The sequence below is a fragment of the Sciurus vulgaris genome (genome assembly GCF_902686455.1).
Source record: "Sciurus vulgaris genome assembly, chromosome: 16".
Classification (NCBI taxonomy): Eukaryota; Metazoa; Chordata; class Mammalia; order Rodentia; family Sciuridae; genus Sciurus; species Sciurus vulgaris.
Window position 1 is genome coordinate 68,682,046 of NC_136477.1, and position 14,586 is coordinate 68,696,631.

Below are 14,586 nucleotides of genomic sequence, written 5' to 3' on the forward strand. Positions count from 1 at the left end.
ACCCATCCATCTGGAGGACAGCAGAGGCCCCTGACATCTAGGCCCAGCAGATTCCTCAAAGAGAAGAACAAAGGGACACCCTGCTGTCCCTGCCTGGAAATGAGCTTGGGAAAGGAGCGGGGTTACTCATAAGATCTCCCTCCACAAACACTCAACAAGGAACCAAGGAGGAGCTCATATCCCAGGGAGACCTGCTGACAGGGCCTGAGACCCAGTTAGGGGACTGGCTTTACCAATGCCAGCCATGGGATCCCACCATGGCTGGGGCTGCTCTGTCTCCCTCTGCACCTAGTCCAGTCACTGTGGGCAAACCTGTTCACCAGTGCAGTCAGAAGCCTATTGGGTCCTGGGAATCACTGGCTCATGGGTCAGGCTGTGTGATCCAGACAGGGGCCTGCAGACTCCTGATCTCGGAGGCCACCGAGGCCTGGATGCACACACAATCAGTCAGATATGTTTTCCTGAACTTCTGGTTTTATTTTTGATTTTTATCTATTTGCATTTCTGGGGATTGAACCCAGGGGCAATTTACCCCTGATTTATATCCACAGCCCTTGTAATTTTTTATTTCAAGACAAGGTCTCACTAAGTTGCCCAGGTTGGCCTTGAACTTGCCATCCTCCTGCTTCAGCCTCCAGGTCACAGGGATAACAGGCATGCCTCACTGCACCCAGCTTGTAAGCTGATCTCTGATGGCCACCAGCAAGACAGGGAGCTGCTGCATTTCACTCAGAGCTGCCATGAAGGATGCTGGGACCCCTGTCCTCACTAATGGTGGCTCCCTGGGTGTCGAGGCTCCGTCAACCAGCTCAGGGCAGACAGCAGCCTCCTCCTCCTCTGGCCCTGCCTCACTCACACCAGCTGGGTCCCTTCCAGGCTCCAGAGGACCTGGTATCTGGCCCAATCGCAGAGCCCCAGGGTCATGCAGCCATGGACCTGACCCTGTGGCCATGCCGTCCAGGGGGCCTGGGAGAGAAGCACACTTAGCTTGGGAAGCTGCCCCTTGGCGTGGCCAAGCACATCAGCAAAGTGCATCCAAAATGCCAAGACACTCCTGGGGCAGAGTAGCCCCTCTATGCCAGCCCTACCGTCTCCCTGGAGAGCTGAGCCCAAACCATGGGTGGTCCTAAGGGTCAGGTGGACAGGTGGAGGCCAAGCGCTGAGATGTCCACCAACCAGAGCAGCATCCATCAGGAGGCATCCACCCAGACACACAGCCTCAGCCACACAGCAGCGGTCACGCTTATAGGTGACCAAGCCAACCTTAAAGGTCAATGAGGTAGCCAATGAGGCTCAGTCGAGAGGGAAGTGAACATGAGCAGCTGTCCTCATGCCCTTCCCTGACCATGTTTCACGAGAACAGGTCAGCCGACTGCCCCCTGCCCAGGGCTAGCAAGGTGGGCGCCCTCTTCCTTCTCACTAAGAACACACATGCCCCTTTTATGACCATGACCCTCCTCCAACGGTCCCTCCAGGGCTTGTGTCTGGAGGTCCCTCTGCAGGAGGAGACTAAGAGGGGATGGGCAGCAGCTCCAGGCAAAGTGGCAGGAGGCTGCTCATACACGAAGAGGGAGCCCAGTATGCCGGCCACCCATGAGGGAGGCCGCCCATGAGGGAGGCACACCACTGTCCAGGCCTTCCCTGTGCGGGGAGCCTGCTGCCCCTCTGAAGCAGCCTAACATGCTTCGCTCCCACATCCATCAGCCAGATGGATCTGTGGACTGAGGCATCTGGTCTTAACTAAGCCAGTCTCAACAATAAAGGGCAGTGGCCTAGGCAGGGAGGGGGACAAAGCAACAGGGACAGAGACCCAACCAACAGCAGCTGCCAGCCCACACACACACTGAAGGAAGGGGGCCAGGAGGGAACCCCACACTCCTGCTGGCCAGATTCCAAAAGAGCCCACCAGCACCTAATCAGAGCAGCAAGAGGCAGACATAAGATCATCAGGCATCAGGGGGTGGCAGCAGGAACTCGCAACCTCCGCTGCCCACTGTGGACCACGGCTGCACCAGGCTGTCCCCAGACGGGGCAGCAGTGCCAGCACAATCACAGCAAGCAGCTTCACAGCCAGTGCAACCCTGTCGAGAGCGCCTGTCATTTTCACGACTCTCCATGAGGATTAAACAGTGTAGAAAGCCTTCCTGCCTCGCAGGAGCCACTCCACATCTTCCAAGAGCACCCAGTTTCCCCACCTCAGTCCACCCGTGAAGGGACACCAAGAGATCGCTTCAGCTGGCATGCAACTCCTGCCTCAGGTCTCCAAGGCGAGTGAACTCTGCATATGCATAACTCAAGTGAATGTCCCAGTTTGCCTCTAATATCTCCCCTCACGTGCACCTGCCTCAGGTCTCCAAGACCAGTGAACTCTGCATCTGCACAGCTCAAGTGAATGTCCCAGTTTGCCTCTAAACATCTCCCCTCACGTCCACCTGCCTCAGGTCTCCAAGACCAGTGAAGTCTGCATCTGCACAGCTCAAGTGAATGTCCCAGTTTGCCTCTAATATCTCCCCTTGCCTCCATCTCTTGAAAATGCCCATGGTTTTCCAGGGTATGTGCATTCTGAAAGCAATACTTGGTCATTCCCAATTATGACTGCTGCTGGTGATCTCTAGTTCCTGGTGGTACCACAATCCTGTCCTTCACTGCTTTGATACTTTCCAGGAGAGCTTTGCATTGTGAGAACTGTCCTATTCCAGCTTGCTGTACACGTCTGTAAGCATATTTACATGTGCCTCAACGCTCTGCTCACTCATAGGTCCCTAGGTGGATACAGACACATTCGACCAGTCATTGTGAGGCAAAACCTGAGGCAGCTATTGTTTTAAGCAAAACCAACTGCATTTCTTTATTACACTGTGACATCTTTAAACCATTTTACATATAAAACTCGAAACTTTAGAAAATTTATTCAAGGAATGTCAATAAAGAAATTTAAAATACTCATTGATATGGTCCCTCCTCCAAAGGTTTATCTATATTGATAAAAAATGTAAAATAATTTTTTAGAAATTCTAAATAGGTTTAGATTTTGGAAATAAGGATGCTTTGCTCACTTCTGTGGTTTTTGTGCAGTGTGAGAACTAATGTTATGCATACTTCTGTATGGAAAAACTGCCAGGTTTATTGGAAATTAAACTTTTTTATAGCTCTTGAGTTGTGGAGATAATGCAAAAGCTCAGATTTTTAAGAAATGAAAACATATATTTGGAAATATATTTCAGTGAGGATATTTTGTCCTCTAAATGTCATATTACATTATAAAACAAGCTTCAAATAAACCTTCATCTTTAAATGCCCTTGACCTTTAAGAATATCCTTAGCTTTTGTATAATTTAAACCAATGTATTGACCACCTTTCCATCGGGGAGATTACTGGGAGTTAAGACCATGGTGAAATCACGAGATCTCTGTGATTGCTGACAGATATCTTCACAGTGCAATCCTGCTAACTGGCAGCCCCTGAATAACTGTGTGTTGACCCTTGGAACACTTGCAAAAGAGGAGGAAAGTTCTGGTCTTTGACTTACCATCAGTGGAGGCTGGATGTTGCCACAGCTTGAAGTGAGTATGACTCAGATCTTTTAGTTCCTTCAGACTTCCATCATTCTGTCCTGTGAGTTTGTTCCTTTCCTCTATTGCCTTTGGAGCTGGTCTCCACAGATGTGATCCAAAATGGAAACAAAACAGGAACACAAGAAGTGGAGTTTGGAGGTGAACAGAAGGTCTGTCTCTCAGGAAGATGCATGGCAGTTTATAGAAACACACGTCATGACTCTGGGGCTCCAAATTGCACCCCCATCATACTGCTCTAGATGTCGGAATAATAATAATTATAATGATGATACTTAAGAACTGTATAATTATCAAATAATAATTACTTAATGATACTAATAATTATTACATAATTAGTCATCATCAATAACTTAAATGATAGTAATTATTATATAAGAATATAATTCAGAGAGCGTGAACGGGAGGTGGAGCTGGAGGAGCTGCTCTCATAGCTCCCTCTGGCCCCAGGCCCAGCTGCTTGAGGAGGAGGAGTTACCACCGCTCTTCAGTTCATCCCGATAAAAATCAACATCCCCAGGCTGAAGAGGCCTTCAAGGTTTTGTGGGCAGCTTGGGACATTGTCAGCAACCCTGAAAGGCGGAAGGAATATGAGATGAAACGGATGGCAGAAAATGAGTTGAGCCAGTCTGTGAATGAGTTTCTGTCCAAGCTGCAAGATGACCTCAAGGAGGCGATGAATACTATGATGTGTAGCCAATGCCAAGGAAAGCACAGGAGGTTTGAAATGGACCGGGAACCTAAAAGTGCCAGATATTGTGCTGAATGTAATAGGCTCCACCCTGCTGAAGAAGGAGACTTTTGGGCAGAATCAAGCATGTTGGGCCTCAAGATTACCTACCTTGCACTGATGGATGGAAAGGTGTATGACATCACAGAGTGGGCTGGATGCCAGCATGTCGGAATCTCCCCAGATACCCACAGAGTTCCCTATCACATCTCATTTGGTTCTCGGATCCCAGGCACCAGTGGTCGCCAGAGGGCCACCCCAGATGTCCCTCCCGCTGACCTTCAGGATTTCTTGAGTCGGATCTTTCAAGTACCCCCTGGCCAGATGTCCAATGGGAACTTCTTTGCAGCTCCTCAGCCTGGCCCTGGGGTCACTGCAGCCTTCAAGCCCAACAGCACAGTACCCAAGGGAGAAGCCAAACCGAAGCAGCGGAAGAAAGTGAGAAGGCCCTTCCAACGTTGAAGCCCCTTCTCTTTTTTCCTCAACTCAATGTCAGGGAGTCAAAAGGGCTGTGTACAGCACAGGATGGAGTTTGATTTTATTATTTTTAAATATTTTAAAAAGGGAAAATGTTAAGCTTAAATTGTTCACTCAGTACTCATAGGAAGTCCCTGAACCACTCGCCTTCCTCCCCCAGCACCCAGGAACTGAATCTTGTCTTCTGACAATACCAAAGAAATAGGGGGTGGTTAGAGCAAAGAATCTAAGGCCTGGACCTAGGCTGGACAATGTATCCCTTTGAGGTATGGGGACTGGATATTTCCCTGGGGTATGTATGCCTTTGTCTTGTCATTTGCTTTTATAGCAGATGATATTACCCCACCCCTGCTTTTTAAACTGAGTCTATCTTATTTCTTGACCCATTTCAAGGGGAAACCCCCTCCTTTACTCTGATATACTAGTTAAGACAGAACAAGAAAGCATGTAGCCCTAATTTTGAAGATGCATAGAGTTCAAAGAGTGTAAACTGAACTTTTCCTTTGACTTTCGCCTTGTGGGAAAATCACCCTACTTCAGGCTTATTGCTGCAAGGATGGCCAAAATTAATAATTTTTAAGAAGCAGACTCATGCCCTCTGCCTTTGGGTGAGGAGAAAGGATAAGAGGGTTCCTAGAAGCCCTCTTGTGATCCAAGGGTTTGTATTTTTTTAAGTTTGTTCATATTTGTATGTACATATCTATTTAAAGCCAGGGACTATCTTTCTATAAATATATAACTGGCAACCTGTAAAAAAAAAAAAAAAAGAATATAATTCAGTCTACATTTCTCCATAGATTGCAGATCCAGTGTCTGCACATGATTATATGTAAAATATCTCAAACTCAATTTGCCTCAAAGCAAATCTTTGCATTTTCTCCAAACATGCTTTATCTAGTCCTCTTCTTTCCAGCGGATGGGAATCCCAATGATGTTTCGACTTCGAGGTGTCCCCAGAACTCTCCTTCAAACTTTGAATCCATTGGGCACCTCCTTTAAAATCCACAGAATGGAACACCATCCACACCTACACTGCTGCTGCCATGCTGCTGTCACCTGTTTGGCAACAGTTTTCTGATAGGGTGGCCCTACATCTGCCTTCACCCCTATATAGACCTAGGTCCTTCCTCAACTTTGCCACCAGAACAAGTCTCTTCAAATGCAAGTCAGAATCTAAACCAAGTAAGACCACGCTACCCCATAGCTCAAAACCCTACAAGTGCTCTCTACTCACTCAGAATAAAAACTAAAATCATCAAAATGGCCTAGGATGCTCCATGTGAATGACCCTGGGTCATCCCTGATCCTGTGACCTGCCTCTGTTCAGCTCACTTACCTGCAAACACACTACCTCTTTACTATTTCTCAAATCTCTTTGTGCCCTTGGCACTTGGTATATTTTTCTGTCTGAAATAGTCTCCTCCATGAATATTTGGCTAACTCCATCATACCTCATCTTGCCCAAATCTCCTTCTTCCTGATTCTGGTTGTCCCATTTAATATTGACATCCAGCTGCCCAATCCTTTCCTCCCTCCTTAAAGCAGATTTTATCGTGTATAATTATTTTTTGGCTACTTTCTGCCTTCCCACAGGGCAGAGACCTGTGCAGTTTTTGTTAATGGCTCCAAGAGAAGCTCCAATGATTTCTGAACCAAAGCATTAATTATTCTGTGGACCTGACTCCCATCAGGGGAGATTCTTGCAATCTTCACAATGCATGAGGAAACTAAAATGGCATTTCAGATGGATTATGATGGCCTTACACCACTTGAGCTGAGAACACTGAGAGTCCATAACCATGGTGGCATAAAACGCTGCATTTCAGGAAAGGAGAGGAGAGGAGGGAAGGGGAAAGGACTCTCCAGTCTCCAATGGGGCTCTTCTGACTTGTTGTAATTGTTATTAGTCAGTATGGAAGAGCTGGAAATGCCGTGAAGTGTGGGCTAAAACCAGAATTCTGGGAATTACATGACAATATCAATTATAATCATTCCAACATTGATTATTAATGTTTAAAAAAACTCGGTCTGAAATTTTCACTTGGAAATATTTAATCATGGGGTGGGGCAGGCATTATGGAGAATGAAAAATTGAAAAACCACTTGGATTTCTAGATAAAGCATTTGTTCAGGAAGATCTGTTTCTATCAAACACTCATACATGTAGAGATATTCTAGAAAAATGAAACAGTCATGATGTTTCATTTTAATTTTGAATAAATCTAAGGACACTGAACCCTCTTATCCTGAGTTTTCTGAAGCACCATCTGCTCTGCAGAACTCTCTGACTATAGCATTATCTGCTGCTTGATTTGTTTTTGAAGCTACAGAATCAATGGAGCTCTTGGATGATCCACACATTCAGGACTTTACAACAATTGTGTAGTCAAGAGAGGCTCAGTGTATTCCCTATAAGATGTCAGGGTATTTCCAGACTCAAGGCTTGGGAAGATCCGTATTTTGCTTCCACCAAAGATCATATTTTATTTTAAAGATAACCAATATGTTTTATTTTTACCTGAGTCCAAAGTTTCATCTTATATGATTCACTTTTAAGGTGGGATTCACCGAGTTCCTTCAGTACTTCAATTGAATGCATAATGTGTTCATCATCTTCAATACCTATGAAGAGTTCAGACTTAGTTCACACTGAAAATCTGAGGTAGGGGCAACTGTGAGTCATATTACATTTAACTTGCCATTTGATCATTGAACATGAGGCTCTAGTTTGAGCATCTCCATCCAAACCCACATAGGAAGGATTTTGAAAATGTGGTAAAGCGGAGTTAACTGTTGGTTCAGCAGAAGTTACACTTCCTGCCACCTCTGGGGCATGTCCCATTATTCCCTTTCATACACAAAGAGGAAGGATTTTAGAGCAGTGGAAAGAGGTCACAGTGATCACTAGTACAAGTTAAATGACCTCAGGGTTAATTCTGAGACAGAGCTGGTCTAAACTCCAGTGAGTTCTTGTCTACCTGGGATGCCAAGGCATGAATGATGCTGAGTGACTGACAGCTGTTGAGCTAAGTAGAACATCACCCAGGACTGGAGGCAGAGCTAGGGTGATACCAGGTGAGTCAGAGTTCAGGGACACACAGTAGGGTTCTCTGTATGGACTCAGTGAGAAGCTCATGTCATTTAGGGGAAAGATCATGAAGTTGACCCATGTCCTAGGATACCAGCAACTTACTTAGCTTCTTTTTGCTTCTGTTTCCTCTTCCATAAACAGGTGTGGTATCTATGCACTGAGAATGAAGGCCATAATGTAAAGCCCTGAATCAGAGCAGACTTTCACTTGAGGGGCGTTACCTCCATAATTGATTCTTATGTTGTTTGTCTGTCTCTGTGGGGTGCTGGGGACTGAACCTGGGACCCTGCACATGCTGGGCAAGTACTCTACCACTGGGCTACACCCCAGCATTTGTACGTTTAATTTGACATACAGTTTTGCTAAGGTACCAATGCTGGACTCCAGCTTGAGATCCTCCTGCCTCAGCCTAAGTGCCCCTGGGAAGCTGCACCAGCATGCCTGGCTCCCATCAGTGTTTTACAGCAACATGAACCAGAGAAGCTGGTAAAGGGTAGTTAATATCATGGATGCCACCAATAGTATTAAAGGCGATTTCAACCATGCAGAAGAGTGAGTTTAAAGCAGTGTTTACAACCAAGAGGGATAAATGTAAACATCAGCAGTTCAATTTAATATGAATGATTTCATGAGAGCAGGATGTGTACCTGGGGCTTAGTGTGATTTGCTGGCAGAGATCTACTTTGGAAGATAGTCTATAACTTACTACTATGGCTTGGATGTGCCCCTAAAATTCCTGTGTTGGAAACTTAATTTCCAAAGTCATAGATAATGGTATTTAGAGGTGAGACCTGTGGGAGGTAATTAGGAACAGATGAAGTCATGAAGACAAGATTAGTGTCTTTATGTATGAAGAGGAAAAGACTCTTGTTCTTCTTGCCCTGCGATGCCTTCTTCCATTTATGTTGCAGCATGGAAGTTTTCAACAGATACTATGGAGATGCCAGAGACCTGCTTCTGAACTTCCCAGCCCAGAACCATGAAGCAAATAGACTTCTTTATAAATTTCACAGTCTTAAGGCATTTTGGTAAAACAACAGTAAATGGACTAAAATCCTTAATCCTTCACCTTAAAAGATGAAAGTTCATATTCTCCACAGGAATTTCTCCGAGAAATTCCATCCACAGGTATGCACTCAACACAGATGGGTGAACATATGCAGCACAACACATGCAAAAAACATGCATAGCAGTACTATTCACAAACTCTGACCTGGAAACAGGCTGTATGCCCCCCAAAACAATGTGGAGGACTCTTCATGATACTATGTGAGGAGAAAAATCAATTCCTGAAAGTTTACAAATAATGTGAAATAACAGGTGGCTATTTTGCAAGTCATTATTACTTTATTAAAGAGTAACTACCTAAATAAAAATGGAGGATGTACAGGCCAAATAAGAGAATATGTTCCAAGACTGGTCCCATTCTAGGCTCTGAGATTCAATTAAAAAATAAAAATAAAATCCAACCCAACAACTGAGATGTATGTATTTTACTAACTGGATCAATTGAAAATGAGCCAACAGCCTAACACAGCTATTAAGAAAACCCAGAGAGCAGATAAGGTAGCTCTGTGGAAAAGCACTTACCTAGTAAGCATGACACCCTAGAGCCAATCCTCAGAACTGCAAAGCAAAAACAAGACAAAACAAACAAAATAGACAGAGTTACCTGGGAGCAAACTATCCTATCCCAGAGGATTACTACTGAATCTGAATTCAATAATTCTAATTTTTTTTACTCAATAATTCTAATTTTTCTTAGTGATAATCTGTGCCTAATCTGTGGAGTCAGCAATTATGTAATTTATAATAACATTTTCTTTGTATTACATATACTTGTACAAGGGATGCATATGCCTATATGTAGCAGATATACACAATTTACAAGGGGGATTAAGTTTTTATCTTTTCCTATTATACAAACAACATAATTCAATCCTATTTCAAACAAATTCCATTATATTTCTTGATTGAACCTTTATTTTTATATTGATTTTACAGAATAAATTTTGCTTTTTTTATTTAGGAAAAAATGTGTTAATGTGAATTTTACCCCTTTTGTCATTGAAGGTTTGAGAGATTTAATATCCACAGAAGAATCAGGGGAAGAGTTAGAAGGATCTATTCAGTGCAGAATATGTGCATGGGTCAGCCCTCCTAATTTTCCCTTAGTTGGTGCCCTCAAAGCACAGAAGGGCTAGTGTTGTTTCTTGTGCAGATGTCTAAATTTGATGATGGAGGATGACTAGTGGTCTTTACATAAAGTAGCATAGCAACAATTATGGCAAGGACAGAGAACCAATAACACATTAATACTTCTGAAATAAATGTGAGCTTTCTTTTTGGCACAGGCCTTTCATGTGCAAACTGGCAGTATTCTCTTAAAACATTATTGAACTCATGTAATAGCATGAATGACTTTTACCTAGATTAGCTTAACACTGTAGGCAAAGCTAAACTCATATGTACCTTATATTTTAGTGCAATTTGAATTTTCTTTTTTTTTTTTTTTTTGCTTCATCATAATTTGGTGTAATGCCACAGGCTTCATGTACTATTTTGATCTTTATTAGGAGTAGTGCTGTGATTTGTATTTGGACAATAGGTGTTATTTCTCTTCTCATAATAACGGCTCATAGGAAATATGTCTTCATGTTTTCAGTTTTAGATTTAGAAAGAGATTTGCTCTGAATTAACTTACTGTTGTGTGGTTCTTATGGTGATCATATTCTTCTTTTGCTTTTGATCTTAAACACGGAGTAAGACTTGAGCTCCTTATTTACTGAGTGTGAAATGGTTTGGGAAGCACGTTTTTTGGCTTCCTCAGGATTGCTCTATCTTGTCTTATCTTTGATTTTCCTTTGTACCACAGTTTCAATTAATTTTCAAGCAGCTTTTTTTCTGCAGCTTTGCTCTCCTTATCCTTTAAATACTGACTGAATTAAAGTGCTATAGAAATAAATAAGTATATATCAAATTGTCCCAAGCTTGAAAATGTACTGAGCTGATTGACAGTGTATTTCCTAGGGAAACACAACACATGGGGATGCTCCTCCACTGACCCTCTGGATGATGGACACAGTAGGGGACTAAAGATTGTCCAGGGCACTTACTCTTACTCTAGTGAGTATTGCCTGGTCTCTTAAATGTCCACTTTCAATAAAGCAGATGAAGGTCTCAATAGGAAGGAAACCAATGAGAATTACAGAGTCCTTCCAAGAGGGAAGCTCTCCTCCCATTGATACTGCATACCTCTGTGTAAAGCCTCATGTTCACATTAAAACAGTCAGCAGGCTTTCAAGGAAATGAAATGATACCAGGCATGCATCCTCAGCTGGAGATAGAGGTGCCACTAAGGGGTAGAGCCTGGGTTTAACCTGTAAGAGGCTCTGGGTGCAATCTCTATCAAAATCACACACACAGAAAAGGATCTAGCTCACTCTGATCATGTGCCAAAGACATCAAATAAAATCTGTGATGCTAAATAAATGTTTTGCCATCATCCACAGATGCCTTAGAAGGATTTTTGTGGGAAAGTACTGCAGTCCTGAGACAATGCAGATTAGAAATCTCAGAAAAGCACTCAAGGACCAGAGAACAACAGGAAGATTCAAATTAGAACTCATAGTCTATATATTGCAATTCTGATGAGTGACTGACACTAGGGAAATGGAGACAGAGATATACATGTTAAGCCTAAGGCATTCAGAATCACTGTGAACATATCTTGAGTAGATAAGAATGACATTTAAGGGTTCAAATACAGACTCTAGAAATTGTGTTTCCTGAAAGTTGATAGGAGACATATCAGGAAAACACACACACATATACAAACACACACACACACATACACACACACCCGTAGTGAGAGAGAACCACCATCATTATGCACACTAACAGTCACAACTTCAGTGTATGCCTGTTGATCCACTGAATACCATTTCCTGACTTTTCTTGCAGAATTAAAAATAAAATAAGAGAGAGGTTGGGAATGTAGCTCAGGAGTAGAACCCTTGCCTAGTGCATGTAAGGCCCTGGGCTCCATCCCCAGCACAGGAAAGGATAAAGTAATAAATAAATAAAATAAGGGAGAGACTAAAGAATTGTTGCTCAGATACTTATATTTTTCCCCAAATTCGACCTTTCTTTTCATATGTTAAAACTGTAGTTCACATCCAGTGCACACTTCCACATGCAGAACCCCTCGGGGGCTACCATCTAGATCCCAGTGGAGGTGGTGACTTACCCCCAATGACTTTGTGCTTGATGGTCATTAGTTCCTTTGGGACCTTGTCCTTTATGATAGTTTGTGCATTGAGCAGATTTCCAGAGAAGCTGTGAAAACAGAATTCAGAGTAATGTGTGAAAGAAACATTATTTTTTTAAAAAATAAAGAGTTGTATTCATTACCTACTACTGATGTTTTATTTACTTAAATCATTATTTTTTTTTTACTAGTTATGTTTTGCACTGCCCACTAATTATATCACAGCCCACAGTTTCTTTGTACAAAGTAATCAATAAATAGCTATTAAAGCAAAGGCAAAAATGCCCTCAAGAGTGAATTTTTAAATTTTTTTCTTTTGGCCGTGCTGGGTGTGGGTCCCAGGGGTTCTTGCAAACCAGGCAAGCACTCTACCTCTGAGATTCAAATCCAGTCACAGAAAAAGTTTTGTGTTATTTTAAAATTTTCTTTACATCAATGTTCAACTAGTCATTGCTGCTACATAAGCGTGATTTAGTTCATTATGTTCTCTGCTGCACTGATGCAGTGATAGCTACCTTATTTTTCCATCAACACAATATTGTACATGTAGATTATGGACAGCAATTGTTTCTAACTGACTAAAATTCCATAAAAAATAAAGCAGCATCTAGTTCTTGTTTGTATAGAAAGTGTGCTCTGATCTTTGTAGGATGACTTGAATGAATAAAAACTTTTCCTATGGCAAATTCACTCCAGTTATGGGAAAGTTTCTGATTTTTCACTTTAACTGTTAAAATATTATTTTTTTCATTTTACAAGTCTCTACCCTTAAAGGAGAATAAAGGGAGCTGCACCACATGTATTCAGATGCTGTCCTGGCTGAGGGGTGCTTTCTGTGGCAGTGTCTGTAATCCCTCCCACAGAAGAGCGGCACTCCTCAGCAATACTCCTCCCCTTTAACATCACTGGTTTTATTTACATTGCATTAATATGATAATGGCAACTTTGAACTAAGCCCATTTTCACCATTTATGATTTGACAATTCTGTTGTTCCAAGCAGCCAGTAATTCTTTTCCAGTTTTGTTGCATCACTGTGGGAACAATTTTTAGATCAAAATAAAAATGACCCTAACCCGTAATTTTAAATATTTTTCATTCATAGCAATGTGGTTACAATTCATCTATAAAACGATCATTTTCAACCTGAAGTTTTCAACCATGTGAAAAGTAGAAGAAAATGTTTCTGGAACAAAGCCCTTCATAAATGTGATTTACTGTATTTTTAAAGAATAGTAAATTAAAACAGACATTATCACCTCATGTACATACATGACTACATAACCAATGTGATCCTACAATATATAGAATCAGAAAAATGAAAGACAACACTCCATGTAGGTATGATCTATCAAAATGTATACATGCATTCTACTGTCATGTGTAACTAATTAGAACAAATAAAAAATTAAATAAGAATAGTGTTCTAAATTAAGATTCTATGAAGTATGAAAAATATCAATACATGAAAACACATTAATAAAAAGGATCATTAACATCATATACAAAATGAAGGTTATGTGGTTTGCTCAAATTTGATAAAAGACAAATTATTTTACAGGGGAAAATAAAATAATAAGAGACACAAAGTGAACATGGAACCATGAATTTCCATTCTGGAAGCTTCTCATGTCAACCATGACCAAGATATGCTTTCTTATTATTTCTTTTTCTGGAGAGTGTGTGCAAGTTTGTCTTGTTTTATTGCTAAATGTTGTGTTCTCAAAAACTGATTATGAGGGCTGGGGAGATAAGTCAGTTGGCAGAGTGCTTGCCTCACAAGCATAAGGCCCTGGGTTCAATCCCCAGCACCACAAAAAAAAAAAAAAAACTGATCATGAAAGAGATGAATATTTAGTTGGTAGACTGCATATTTAGAGGTGCTTGTATTAAGTCTCCTTGTAACATAATGGATAGTAACATGTCCTCTGAGGCCCTTTGACATTCTTTCCTGAAGGATAAATTTTTTTAGATATTTTGTAAGAAATTTCCTGGGTGATATGGTGTTGTAAAAATGTTGATGAAGCGCCCATCCATAATCATCCATAATGGCTTAGAATTGAAGCATAAGGTTGTGAAAGTGAGGCTTTGGTTTAAAAAATACCACACAATAATTTATTCTGTATCTTTTAAGACATTAAAAAATAAAAATTGTGTAGGAATAATGTTTTAGAAGTTCTTTATCCTTTAGAAGATGAAGTTTGGCAGGTCTGTGGTACAGCCCTCTGTTTTTGGAGCTCCTTAATGAACAGGCAGGAAAAAAGTGTGCTTACAGGGCTTTGACCAAATCTGAAACCCTCTTAAGGTATACCACATAATGTGAGTGAGATCTTCATCTACTTCTTAGAACCAAATGGACAGGGACACACTTAATGGCACACTTGACTTGTGACAGCTGCGCCTAACCACACATTAATGATCCAAACTCAGAATTAAACAAGATGAGC

General features: G+C 41.8%; 2 protein-coding genes across 6 annotated transcripts in view; one reads left to right on the plus strand and one right to left on the minus strand.

The window, feature by feature from the left end:
• LOC306646614 (suppression of tumorigenicity 18 protein-like) overlaps positions 1-14,586 on the minus strand; it is an 80,850-nt gene that overhangs the window by 29,067 nt on the left and 37,197 nt on the right. For 2 of the 5 annotated variants that reach the window (XM_079115250.1, XM_079115251.1), the window contains 2 exons: positions 12,121-12,209; positions 3,531-3,650 (listed from right to left, as the gene is read on the minus strand). In XM_079115250.1, coding sequence (XP_078971376.1) covers positions 3,531-3,650; positions 12,121-12,209 — 209 coding nt within the window. Of the gene's footprint in view, positions 1-1,800; positions 2,763-3,530; positions 3,812-7,105; positions 7,403-12,120; positions 12,210-14,586 lie in introns of those variants that run through there. The other 3 variants (XR_013759893.1, XR_013759892.1, XR_013759894.1) reach the window with 3 other exon arrangements.
• Positions 4,070-5,120, plus strand: LOC306646620 (dnaJ homolog subfamily C member 14-like). Its single transcript, XM_079115256.1, has one exon. It carries the CDS (start codon positions 4,169-4,171, stop codon positions 4,763-4,765), a length of 597 nt encoding a protein of 198 aa, XP_078971382.1. The 5' UTR covers positions 4,070-4,168; the 3' UTR covers positions 4,766-5,120.

Coding starts and splice junctions, on each gene's coding strand:
- LOC306646620 (XM_079115256.1), top strand. CDS start 4,169: ATGAAACGGATGGCAGAAAATGAGTTGAGCCAGTCTGTGAATGAGTTT.